Source organism: Temnothorax longispinosus, chromosome 1, assembly GCF_030848805.1.
Source record: "Temnothorax longispinosus isolate EJ_2023e chromosome 1, Tlon_JGU_v1, whole genome shotgun sequence".
In the NCBI taxonomy this organism is placed as follows: Eukaryota; Metazoa; Arthropoda; class Insecta; order Hymenoptera; family Formicidae; genus Temnothorax; species Temnothorax longispinosus.
Window position 1 is genome coordinate 1419733 of NC_092358.1, and position 12552 is coordinate 1432284.

A 12552-nucleotide genomic window follows, 5' to 3' on the forward strand; every position below is an offset into this window, starting at 1 on the left:
CTCAATAAAGCTTTGCTTCGTCCTTGCAGTTCACGTACATAAAAACTATTGTGCTAGAAATAAAACAAATCGAAGGGAAGCTGAAGAACGACTGTATTTATCGTCAGTAAATTTGTATGAGGAAGAGTGTCGCGTATGTCTATCAATAGGGATGAAAATCTACCCCAAAGAAGTGAGGAGATTTAACAGTTGCATTAGTTTTAAAATGTGATACTGCATCCTACAGAAGATGAAACTTGATGAAAGAAGGAAGAGAAACATTGAACATTATATGTACATAAATCATTAGGCATTTTATTCGTACGTAATATTTTCCGTATACTCTTTTACACCACGTTGTAAACGCGTTTTCAGTGCATTGATACCACCCCTCGGCCCTCGACTGACGTTGTCAGCGAAAGTTGATCGTAGCTTGTTCCTACGTCAAGCGCATCGTACGTCAGAGTCACTCAAAATTCGAAAGAGCGACAGGAACGCGACTTGAGTCTTCGTCGGCGACTTCTCGCGGCCGCTGCCGTCGGGGACACGTTCCGGTCCACAGCGTTCCTCTCGATCTGTAAGCCCGCATTCGCTAGCGTACGCTTTCGCGTATAGCAATAATAAGATCGCGGCGGCGCCGGCGACGGCGCAACGTTTTATGCTCCGCTGTTTCCTGCCTCTCACCCCCTCTCGCCTTCTAAAGACTGTTTTAGGACTCTCGTAGGCGACTCAATGGATACAATGGATACCAAACGTCCCGAAGGACCACCTGCCGTCGACCTTGACCCGAAACGTCCGCACGTCCTACTCGGGGTGAGCTCCACCGCGACGGCGACGGCGCCGGCGCACCCCGACGACGGGGTTCGCTATCTGCGGCAAGTACTCCTGGTGAGTGTCACGCGCGCGCGTATGATGTGTGCAAGTACCGCGTTGCGTTCCCTCCTCGAGCTGTCCCGGAGGGGTGTTTGCGGCATGCCCCGTTGCTTGACACGTTGGACCGGCACCGGCCACGCTAGTCGGCCGTGTCTCGCCGTAAAGGTAGCCCGCGCACGTCTGATCTGATCAACCTCTTCTGGGTTACGACGTCATCCTTAGATCTAACCCCCTCCCAGTTAAGCCTTCGTCTGCTACCGCAAAGTGGGGCTGTAGCTTGAAAAGTAACGGCAAGTGATTAACCGAGAATTTACGTAGCCCTGCGTGTCGATGCACGTTGCGTGCGAGATCTCGTTTACTCCGTCTTTTACTCCGACGTACGCTGCTGCGTATATAAGCTGTGTTTTGGCGCAAGTCTATGGGTGTCACGTGGTCTCGCGCGCGAGACACGAGAGCTTGCGCTAGATATATCGACGTTCTGTCAACTGAGTAATAACGTTCTTTGCGAAACTTGCCCGAGCGCGCATCTCCCGTAAACGACACACACCGTTTCCGTTTCTCACTTGTTCGTTATAAACGGTATACGCTAACGGTTTCTTAGAAGAACATTTACGTTGTATAAATATCTGTATGTTAAAATACACATATCTTGTTTTCTTTTTATAAGACCTACGTGTTAGTTTAGTGGAATAACTATCTGACAACTGAATCTACGTGGGGTCACCCGGCATCTCTCATTTGTCGCAAAATGTAAACTTTACGCGCAGTATCAAGGTTCTCCATCGTAATATTGTAACAAACGCTGTGATCCGGTCTAATTTGAACCCTTCTCTGTCCGCAGAACACCTGCAGAGAACTATGGACGATCCCGGAAGGTGCGCGCGCGACGACGGTGGCAAACTACTTCTCCCATGACCAGTTCAAGTACATCTCGTTTGGCGTAGTAACTCAGGTAAAAAACGTAAACGTCGTAGCGTTAAATAAAGCGGCTCTCGCCGGTTTTAAATAAGCAACCCTGGATCACGCGCGCTGCAAAAACCGCGCGTTTTCGCGGGCGAGAAGTACGTCTCTCGTGTACGTCTATTCGGTAGAACGTACCTTTACTTATCAGTTATCTACATCAGTTATCTGGGACGACTTCCACGCGTTCTTTCGTTGTCTCAAAGTCAGTGCGGTTTCTCTTGAGTGGCTCTCTTCTTCTTCTTTTTCTTCTTCGATAACACCCAGACCCTCCGGGTCCACGACGGCCAGTATCTCTCAGTATCTCTCGAGTGGCCCGTGTCAGCTGGCGCTGAAGAAAAAAAAAGAAACAAAGAAATGATAACAATACAGCTCTCGTTCAAACGACACTCGCGGTGTGGTGCCACCTACGAGGGCCATCCCGTCAGTTGTCGGCCTAGTCTCGTTCGTCTCTATGTGTGTCTCGCCGAATACATACATGTTTACATGCTCGTCTCCTGCTGGCCGCTGAGCCCGCCGAGGTATCCTTAGTTTACTCGCAGTCCTTCGCCAAAGTCACGTATAATATGCTCTGGCAGATGATAGAGCAACTGGTGCAGAAAGGCGTCACGTGGCTAGCTAAGAAATATGCTTGGAGTAAGGTACGAAAAACGTCTTGACCAGGGTAAACGTGGGCGGGGTGCGTACGGTGCGTAAAAGCGTGTTTACTTGAACGCCTCGACTGCGATCGCGTATCATTTATAAGACGTCGTCCACGCGTACGCGACGAACGTCGTTCTGAAAGTTTTTACGTGGACCAACATTCCCGAATACGCTTATGTCGCTTACACACCGTCGCGACGTGTCTTTTCTTCACCTTTCGAGTATTTCTTGAAGCTTTCTTCTACGCGCCGCGCGTACGCGTGTCGTTATCGTTATGACTACGATGTTATCTACGATAGTGGATGTAATACAGTTTTACCACTGTGTCGTATAGACACCGTAGACGTTCTCTAATATATTTGTGATGCGTTCCAAAAAGTCTGAACGTCTATCTGGATAAAAGTAAGTAGGGCGAAAGGTCACGTTTATCACGCGACGGCCTGTGTATGTATGTACGAGACAACGTTGGAACGTATTCAGAAAAGTGCAACGCGTGAGCGTACGGTAAAAAACGTCGCACGATCAAGACGTTTATTTCACGACGCTGCGCGCGCGCGCGAACGTGGCGTATGATAGACGAAACTTTTTCCATCAACGCGGAACTTCCGATCGTCCGGAGTAGTTAGCGCGTTCGTGCGCCGTCGCTTCGCTTCGTGCGTCCGCGACTAGTTGCAGGAAGGGACCAAGTTTAATCTTTAGGGGCACGTTACGGGCACAGACGCGCAGAGCCATGAGCAAGGAGAAAGTCGTAAAGAAATTAAGCAACTTACGACGTCGTATATTTAAAAAACCGTGCGTTTATCGTGGTAAAAGCTTATATTGATAAGTTTGCTTATATTTGCACGCTTATCATCAAGGCCGGCGAGTTCGTAATGTTTAATCACGTTGTGACGTAACACCGTGTGAAGTTGAATGGAAGGGCTCGGGCTCGGGCTCGGGGTGTCGATAGAGTCGGCCCTGGCTCGTCGAGAATCGCCGAGAATCGCCGAGACGAGCCGAGTGGAGCCGCGCAGCCCAGCGCAGCCGGAGCGGAGAGGACTCGCCAATCGCCATTCGCATTGATCCAAAGTCCCAGTCACGTCGTTGTCACACACAACACTGTCGTACGTCGCACATTGTCGGTGCTCTTGGGTCATTCTTGTGTTTAGTGGGTTCAGTTCTGGGACCAAAGCGAGCCTATTCTGCCTATCCGACGTAAGTCCGCACTCCATAACGTAACCCCGCATCCAGCTCGTGACGTGACTAACGAACGGTACCCTGCGCTGTGATATTCGACTGGGATCTAGTACGTGTATGGCTGCCGCGCGCCTTGGTGCACTCTCTGTAATTCCAAGATGGCCGCCGCGCCGCGGCTCCGAAGGTTTTCCCCCTTATGGTGTATCATCTGCGTCCTCCTCACACGCAACGCCCTCGCACGCTTTCCATTTTTCGCTTTTAAAAAGTCGCCCCGCGCGGCGAAGGGCACGCGCGCGCGTTCCCCGTTTCCCCCCTCGCTCGCGATCGCGCAGTCGACGTCGACGTCGACGTCGACGGCAGTCGAGAGATGCCATCCTCGAGGCACGATCCGCACGCGGCGCCATCATCGATCCTCGAGTCTCGACGGCCGCGGCGAAGCCACGCGCGCGCCTATGTTCACGACATTAACCCAAACATTAACCCACGTTCTCGTTCTCCCAGTCTCTCTCGTCCGCGTACGCGTCGGCCGTCGCGCGTTTTGGCGGGATCGCCCGGGACGTACCGATCGGGTCGGGTCGCGAGTGACGCGTGACGCGCGCGCGTCGAGTCTCGATAGGTGTGACGCAACGCGAAAGATGCGTGGCCTGCGTGGCTCTATTTAAAGAGAAGGAGAGAGAGCGAGAGAGCGACGCCACTCGAGCGTCTCGTTATCTCGTCCCCGCGCTGTGATCTGTGATCTCCGTTTCTCTTTTTCCCCTCTTCCCCTCATTCCCCCTCTCGCAGAGTGGGCTAATCTGTTACGGCGGTGTCTGTGGACGCTCTCACGAATGCGACTGCCCACGTTTTGCAGAATTTTTTGAGCCGATGTCCACGTGGTTGTCGAAAAACAGTGTCATACCGAAAGCGTCATCCTCACGCTCCTGGATATCGTCCTTCTTCGATTTCATTTGGGATCAAGTGAGCCTGTTCCGCCTTTCCAACGTAAGTACACGCAGTATGGCTCTGTATGGCTCCGGCATCATAAGATACCGGGTTCGGCTACGCGGCTCCCTGTCGGCTTTCGACTCTCTATTCGGCATTCGGCGCCCGTGACACGCGTGACTCCGCACTCTGCCGCGACGCGTTCGACGGCCTTCGACTTCGCGAAACTCGCGAGTCGCGACCGCGTGCTACCGTCCCCCCCGTGTAAACGTCATCCGTTCGCTCCGCGTTTGTCGACTCGCGATCGAACGTACATATGTACCTATACCTGCTCATCTTGTCGCACCTCATTTTCATTAATTTTAATCGCACGCACTATGGTCTGGCTCGGTTACATTCAACTAACTCATTTTCTAACAATAGATACTGTATCTTTAACATGTAGCGTGTTAAAGATACACCCTTTAGATGTTAATATGTAACTGTTCCTTTTTACGTGTTGGAAATGTAAAAAAATATTTTGAAGGACGTATTTGGTTTCTAGAAAGGTCCCTCCGATGATTATAGACTCGTCTATGTTTTACATTTTTTACATCGTTTCTTATGTCTTTGCAAAACCTAAATATAATCTTTTTTTTTATCATTTCTATATAATGAAAGATATAATATTAATCGATTATCTCTAAACTGAATTATGTGTGCATCAAATGTCTAGATTAATGAGCGTGTAGAGATTTTAGACAGTTTTTTCCTTCCAAATTTCAACAATTCTCTATACCTATAATATGGGCAGAAAATAAAGACTGAATAAATTAATTTAGCAGACGCAACTTTACTAGATGCAACTGTTTTCTCGACGAGGGAAAAAATCAATTCTTTCTCGCTCGTGCGGCATATGCTTCTTATATTTTCTGCGCTTGAAACGGAGCGAATGTAAAGAAGTGCCATATAAATAATGCGAGCAGACTTTACGACAACCGGCAACATTAAAATCACAACGCGCATCTGTGCTTGTGCTATCGCTCGTTTTTCTATCCTCGCCTAGCTTATGCACACTGGCTTCTTTTATTCCGCCTCTTTTCATGGAGGGACTGCGATGAAAAGCGGCTGGAACAAATCTCGTCGACGTTCAATATTTAGATTAGCCACTGAGGTTTCTAAAACAACATCGTTAATATCTAATACTTGTGTCTAGTTTTTTTTTGCACTGCGCAGAATTTTATACAGAAAATAATAGGCGTTACCGGTAACATGCATTTATGTCTAAGATTAATATTCTTATCTATTTACATAATTAACACTTTTCCGAATTAAACTATTTTATTTTTGACATCAAAGTACTTGATCTGGTTTGTCAACAGATCTTGATGTTGAAAAAAGCTCATCTTTCAGTATTTGTTAAAGAATCTGTAATTATAAATATATAATTAAAATATAAAATACTTAAAAATATAGTAATGGTAGAAAATGTGATATTTTTGTACATGTTACAAGTAAAAAATATTCCGTTTTTGTTATAGATGCCGCGAAGCAGGAGGCGTCACCGCTCTCGTAGCCACTCGAGAACACGTTCACATTCTGTAGGTTCCCCACAATACGAGCATAAACGCAGACGTATCGATTATGAGAGTCCACCGACCAAAGGAACTTATAGGTAAGTGAACGTGTGTAATCCTCGAACAGAATGTATTCTTTTATTATCTCCAACATTGTGTGATACAATACCTTCTTTTCCTGACGCCCAATTCGTATAATAAGAATTTACACAAAACTACTTTTAAAATAACTACTTAATCTGTAGCGCTCTGTATCACCATGATGATGTTCAAGGAATATTTATTAATAACATTTAAGAATTAGATAATACAAATTAAAATGTAATTAAACCGTATAAAAGATGAGCTATCACGAAGGCGCGTCAAAGCGTATTTTAACAGAAAATTTAAAATCACGTATGAAAGTAATTTTACTTTATAACGATCTCGTTAAACACTTATTCTGAGAATACCGAATACATATGTCTTCCCGTCTCCCATTGTCAAAGAAAGTTGCAATGAAAAGGGGAGAGCGCACGAGAGAGGGAACCAGTAGTTGCGCTGAGACCAATACCGCGAACTCTCCCCCTCTGTTCCCACGTCATTCTAACCGGCAATAGAGCTTCTCCATGGTTGTCTTCATGGCTGTCAGTCGTGATCCGTGCGCTCGAGCTTCAACAAGTCCCACCCAAGACCTGTTTTTGACCCTCGTTATTTGGAACGGTTTATGAAGATATACGTGAGTGTGTGCCGATGCGAGTGCCTCGTCGGCGTCGGTGACGCTCGCATTCGCTGGGGAATAAATTCATGTCGAGCGTGATTTGCGGAGAGATAAAGGAGCGTTTTTGTACGTCTTTGGGGGGGTGTTTTCGAGGTTGAATTTTGCAAATTTATGAACGCTTATAGAGTTTTATTTTGTCAAGTTTCAAAGAGGTATAACGAATACTAATAGCGATCCGAATAATCTTCAAAACTGAAACACTGAATGTTCAAAGTGTTTCCAGATTGACATTTTCACTCTGCGCGCTTGGGGAAGATACAAGTTTATGCTAGAATCACTTTAGATGCAAAGAGAGAAGTCTTGAGAATACAATCGGTCTGGTTCCGTTGCGCAAACTCCATGAAGTGCAACGAATCACTATGGAATATTTATTTATAGTATCGCAATCTGCCGCGCGTACAGGTCTTACTCGTTTTACTCGTCTTATCGCTGTGGCTAACAACCTGCAAACTTTGCGAAACGCTAGACGAAGACTAGAAAAAGAATGCACGAACGAGAGAGTGGTGTTCTAAATAATATTTTTTAATTTTAGCTTGCATTTATATCAGGCATTAGGGTGCAAGTCGGCGCAATAGTGAATATACAATGTCCCACGTTAATATTTAATGTTACCTTGACATTAATTATTAATAGGCTGTTTCCGTGTGTTCTGTAAGCAAGATAAAAATTTTTTATTTTTTCATGATAGAATTCTCGCGTCAAATATACCGCTCTTGAAATTTGATACCACGTAGGCTCTCTGAGACACTCTTATATTCACATCGTGCTTCATTAACCATGCATCTCGAGTAGCCGCGTGAGCGTGAGTCATGCAGAATGCGGGCACGAATTACCAATTAATTAAAACGCTCTTTATACTTCTCTCTTTTAATTTAAGACCGCTGTGAAGACCTGCTTAATGAATGGTAGTAATTTCTTCTCCGCATTACTTCCTGATCTTCTAGGTCAGTGACTGAGCACGATTAAGCCCGGCGATATCGCAGTAAAATCTTAAATGAACCAAGTACCGTTTCTCTCGCGTCGTAATAAATGATAGTGATTTGCGGGGTTTGCGTTTGTCTCGCTGAAAAAAAATGCTATCGATCGCGCAGGATCGAAGGGATCAAAGATGCAAGGACGAATTTTAACGGTGAATACAATAATCTACGAGCAAAACGCTTTTAGCTACGAAATCTTTGGCTACGCGATGTTACATACGTCTTTTTTTTTGCAGCCAGCTTTAAAATCAGATGGTACGCAGATACGCGTAGTTGCGTCACGATGATTTGTCGCAATACGGCATATTGTGATTATGATTGTCGCGAGAATGGCTCACGTTGAAGGCTACAATGTAAAAGATAAAATGTTTCAACGCGTTTCTTTCGTGCACCGAAACCGGGTCACAATTTGTACACAGAGTTTAATTTTCGATGTTGTACATAGAAAATGCATCTTGTGCAAATTGTCGAGTCTTGTTTATGCAAAATAAATGCAAGGATATAATCGCTTACCCTTAAATCTAAATTTCAAAAAAAAAAAAGTATCTCCGGTTGAACTTGCACTAATTGTGCCTATTAGTGGACGCCGTGCGTTACTGCGGATACAATTTATTCTTGCAACGGTAAACCGTAATGACGAACGCTTTTTCATGCTCGATGACGTGCTCGATGAAAGAAGAAAGTCCATTATATATGCGGAGTCTCGCACGCGATTTTCCCATCGATGAGAATCATCAAAATTGAGGGAGCGAGCTGACCTTAGATTAACAAGCAATTGGAATCCGCCTGCGTTTGTTTCGTAGAAAAATATTTGCTTGTGCATCACGGCATTGCAAATCACGAGTCGCTGTCGACATTATCTTAGAATTGAATTAATTATGATTGATAATCGCGCACGTCTCCCAGACGCGCGTTAGAGTTCGCTTGGCTTCTCTACGAGCGCAGCTGTCGAGTACAGCTATCTGTCAATAACACAACTGGCACGTTCGATATTTTCTCGGACGGGCAAACAATTTCACGGCCTGTTTTTGATCGTGTTTGGAGATAATGCGCTTGCAAACCATAGATATTTAGGCCTCTCGATTGATCATTCCTCTGTTCGTTACGATAGCACATTGAAGTTTTACAATTACATGGCTCCGACAAAATCACAGACGTTGAATCATCATCGTATTGAGGATAATCGAGCTGTTCGTCTGCAATCTTTTCCGCTAGGATCACTCGTTCACTGAGATCACGCGAGCTTTGGCAAGGTCAGGGTCGGTCGGTCGGTCGATCGGTCTCGAGCAGCTTGATACCGACTGGAATCATTATCGCGTGCAAGCATAAGTGAAAGAGAAAGGAAAAGTTACAAGTTAATCTTTGCAACTTCACCGAATCGCTGTTCACTTCCTGCGATCAGCTGATCCCTCAGCGATTCTATTCAAAGTAGATCGGTTTATTGTATTTGCACAGTGAAAGTGTTTTCCCGTCGGATTTTCCAGAGTTGAAGAAATGCATTTGAAAGCTATAATTGCGGGTTATTTTTATCGTGCATAAAACGCTAACGATGTTAATATTCGCTATAAAGATTTCCATCGTCGCAATTAGTGTAATCGCACCTACAGCTTTCTAATCGCGTTATGGCGAGAGAAACATCACAGATTCTCGAAAGAGAAGTAAAAATCGTCACGTGTATTTTATATATATATATATATATATATATATATATATATATATATATATATATACATATAAAGATTTTATAATTTTTATTAAGATTCAAAAAGCTTGAAACCAGACAGTTGCTTATCAAAAAATTACTTTAAAGATATAGAAGTAAATATCTTTAGATAATTTTTCATGGCGATAATTTTACTTAAAATAAACGAAGTGTCAATTATTGATAATATTAATGTTATCGAAAAAGGGTCCAGAAGATTTACATACATACAGCTCTATCTTAGATTGTGATAAACATTGATAAACACGCGCATCTGATAAACACTATTATAAACTGGAGATATTTGCTCGATAAATCAACATTTCCCTATCATTCTTTAAACAATTGAAGTCAAGCGGGTTTCGACTAGCAATTATTTCCGTAAAATCGAATCGAACGTCACGAGTCTTCGTTGGAATCCAGGTTGCAAGACGGACGAAAATTAAAGGATGCCGGTCCTGTACGTTGACCTCGCTTCCTGGATGCCAAGGTATAGTATGAATGGAACAGCTCTTTCAGAAACGAAATAATTTTGTATCCGTAATTATCTTAAATATAAAGAAAATTAAAGTTTCTTACAGGAAGAAATAATCTCATAAATAATTCATCTAAAGAAAGAGTAGGAGAGAAAGAGACGTGCAATATGCGAATGACTGATTGTTATATGATCAACATGTTGTTTTCTTAGACAACATAATTTTACGTGCGTCGTTTTGCTTTGTAATATCCTGTCCGCATTGTGACAGCGCTATAGCGATTATGTATAGAGATAAAGTCGTTATCGTTCCTCGTAAATTTATTGACCTGCATCGCACAAATACACGACATACAAAGTAAAATATAGCTGTTTTTCGGGAAGTATTTTTGCTCCTTTTATGCAATCGATTGTGTAGCGATATCTGCCAAATCGTGGGTGGTAAAGTTAAGGGTGAAACTGATACCCGATGACGATCCTCCTCTCGTGTGCCCTATTTAGTTATTACATATCATCGACGAAATTTTCGACTTGGACAAACTCCACGACTCGGTGACGAATTCTGTTTTTCTACTTCCGCGAAACTGCTTCTCGATCGGCCGATTCTCTGTTAATCGAAGAAATGCTAAAACGAGGAAAATTAAAGCCATTATTGAAACAACATTTTTGATTACAAATTTATGTTTGCTGAGCGTCTCGCAAATTAGCATCCAGCAGTGCTCACGCTGGAAAGTTTTCGCGAGTGGAAATCTTCAGACAAACTCTTAACTGCCTGCTACTGGCAGATTTGAATCGTTGCTTGACCATGAACTCATCATACGGTTGATGCCTCTGCGCAGAAAAAAAAAGCGAAACAATGGCCGTCTGGCATGTCACTTGAAACGATTCATCGGATTCTTTTGCGTGCCTCGACGGCTAGTAATCTGCTACTAGCTACTAGCTGGAACAATAGCTTTTTCTCCATATGTATTTGCTCGGTAGATTAATCCAAGTTAATCCCTTTGTGTGCAAAATTTTTATTGGTTAAGTAATTGAAATTCAACGTTGTTGGAGCTCTGCCCAAACTGCCCAAAGTTTCTTGACGGTTTTCGTTTCGTATTGTGAATCATCGGAACGCGGCAAACGAATTTTCAAGCCTTTTCAGTCGCGCTGTAGTGACTGTGATAAAAATACCCCGTGTATTCTTACATAGCTTCGAAGGAGTAATGTTGCATTGATGAGAGCAAGGGATATTTATAACTTAAATGATTCTCGCGCGATTATTATCGCTATTATCTTTTTATGAGAGATATTGTCTCAATAAGTGATGTGTTCTACTGAAGAAACGTTGTTGACTTATTGATGATGAAGCTATAGTACAACAATAAATAAAGTGTCTTGTACATATATCTATAATTAATAAAGAAGTATCTCATCATTCTCCAACCAAGCTTGATAATCTATTTGAGGGGACGGCAGATTAATTGGGTCGTCCCACGGTTATGTACACGATTAAGAACATGTCATACGCGACACGACGCCAACCTTGATTTTCACTTAGTTTCGCTCCAGATCATGTTAAACGTTCGGCTTTTGCGCTACATTATCACTCGACACACTTTTAAATTGACTTGAATTAAATATTACAATATTTATTTTACGAGAACGATCTGTTTTTATAATATATTTTGAAGGTACTTTAAAACGATACAGTACACTCTATCTTATTCCTCCGTTTAATGTCTCTCTACTCGAGTTTTAGTGTGACGTCTAATTAAAAATTAATTTTTTTTGTTTGCCTTGTTTTATTTATTTATTTTTTTTGTTTGGATTTCAGCGGAGAACGAGTGCTGAGGTCCCGGCAGCACGAACGGGGAACCAGTCAGGAACGTCGGTACAAGCGTAGTCATCGCCGATCACCTAGCAGCGGTCGACAGCATGGGCATCGCGAGCGTGATCGTGATCGTGTCCACCTGGCTCACCCCACGTCGTCCCGTCGTACGCGCCTTCACCGTCATCATGGTTCGTCGTCGCCCAGCCAGGAGCGGCACCGCCATCGATCGCCGTCCACCAGGAGTCAGGTGAGTCCGAGGGACAATATGACACACATATTAGCATCGATTATTACGCGCTCCTGTCCGCTATATGTTTTACTGCGCCGCGTGATACACGATCGATCTACAAACAGTTGATCCGATCATGTTTTCAACCCTTTATCTGCGAAAACATACACAGCAGACGCCTGTCGTACTCTATCGTACTTATCGACGATGTTATTGAAAGAAATCTTGAATTATTTGATATATGGAAAGCTCTTTTTAACCTTCTTGAATCCATATTAAAAAAAAAAAAAAAAAAAGATAAAGATTATCGTATGTTCTAATATATTTTCCATATCTTGGAACATATAATATTTATTTTTTTTATAATATGTATATACGATGGCTTGGAAATAATTTTCTTTATTCACACATACATGGAACGTACTCTCTTTAAACATCCTTGTGGAAACCTTGTGGCAAACTTTAATATCGATTACACGGATTTCTGTT

General features: G+C 43.5%; 1 protein-coding gene and 1 long non-coding RNA gene across 3 annotated transcripts; one reads left to right on the plus strand and one right to left on the minus strand.

The window, feature by feature from the left end:
• Positions 1-421: 421 nt before the first annotated feature.
• LOC139825330 (uncharacterized) lies at positions 422-6209 on the plus strand. The gene is made up of 4 exons (XM_071797984.1): positions 422-556; positions 693-1017; positions 1694-1804; positions 6072-6209. Exons 2-4 carry the CDS (start codon positions 712-714, stop codon positions 6207-6209), a joined length of 555 nt encoding a protein of 184 aa, XP_071654085.1. The 5' UTR covers positions 422-556; positions 693-711.
• LOC139825369 (uncharacterized) lies at positions 990-4186 on the minus strand. Of its 2 annotated transcripts, XR_011735519.1 has the most exons (4): positions 2669-4186; positions 2291-2430; positions 1951-2143; positions 990-1128 (listed from the first exon to the last, which is right to left on the minus strand). It is a non-coding gene; the product is annotated as an uncharacterized lncRNA (long non-coding RNA). The 2 variants fall into 2 exon arrangements; XR_011735518.1 differs by having other exon boundaries at positions 2291-4186.
• Positions 6210-12552: the final 6343 nt, after the last annotated feature.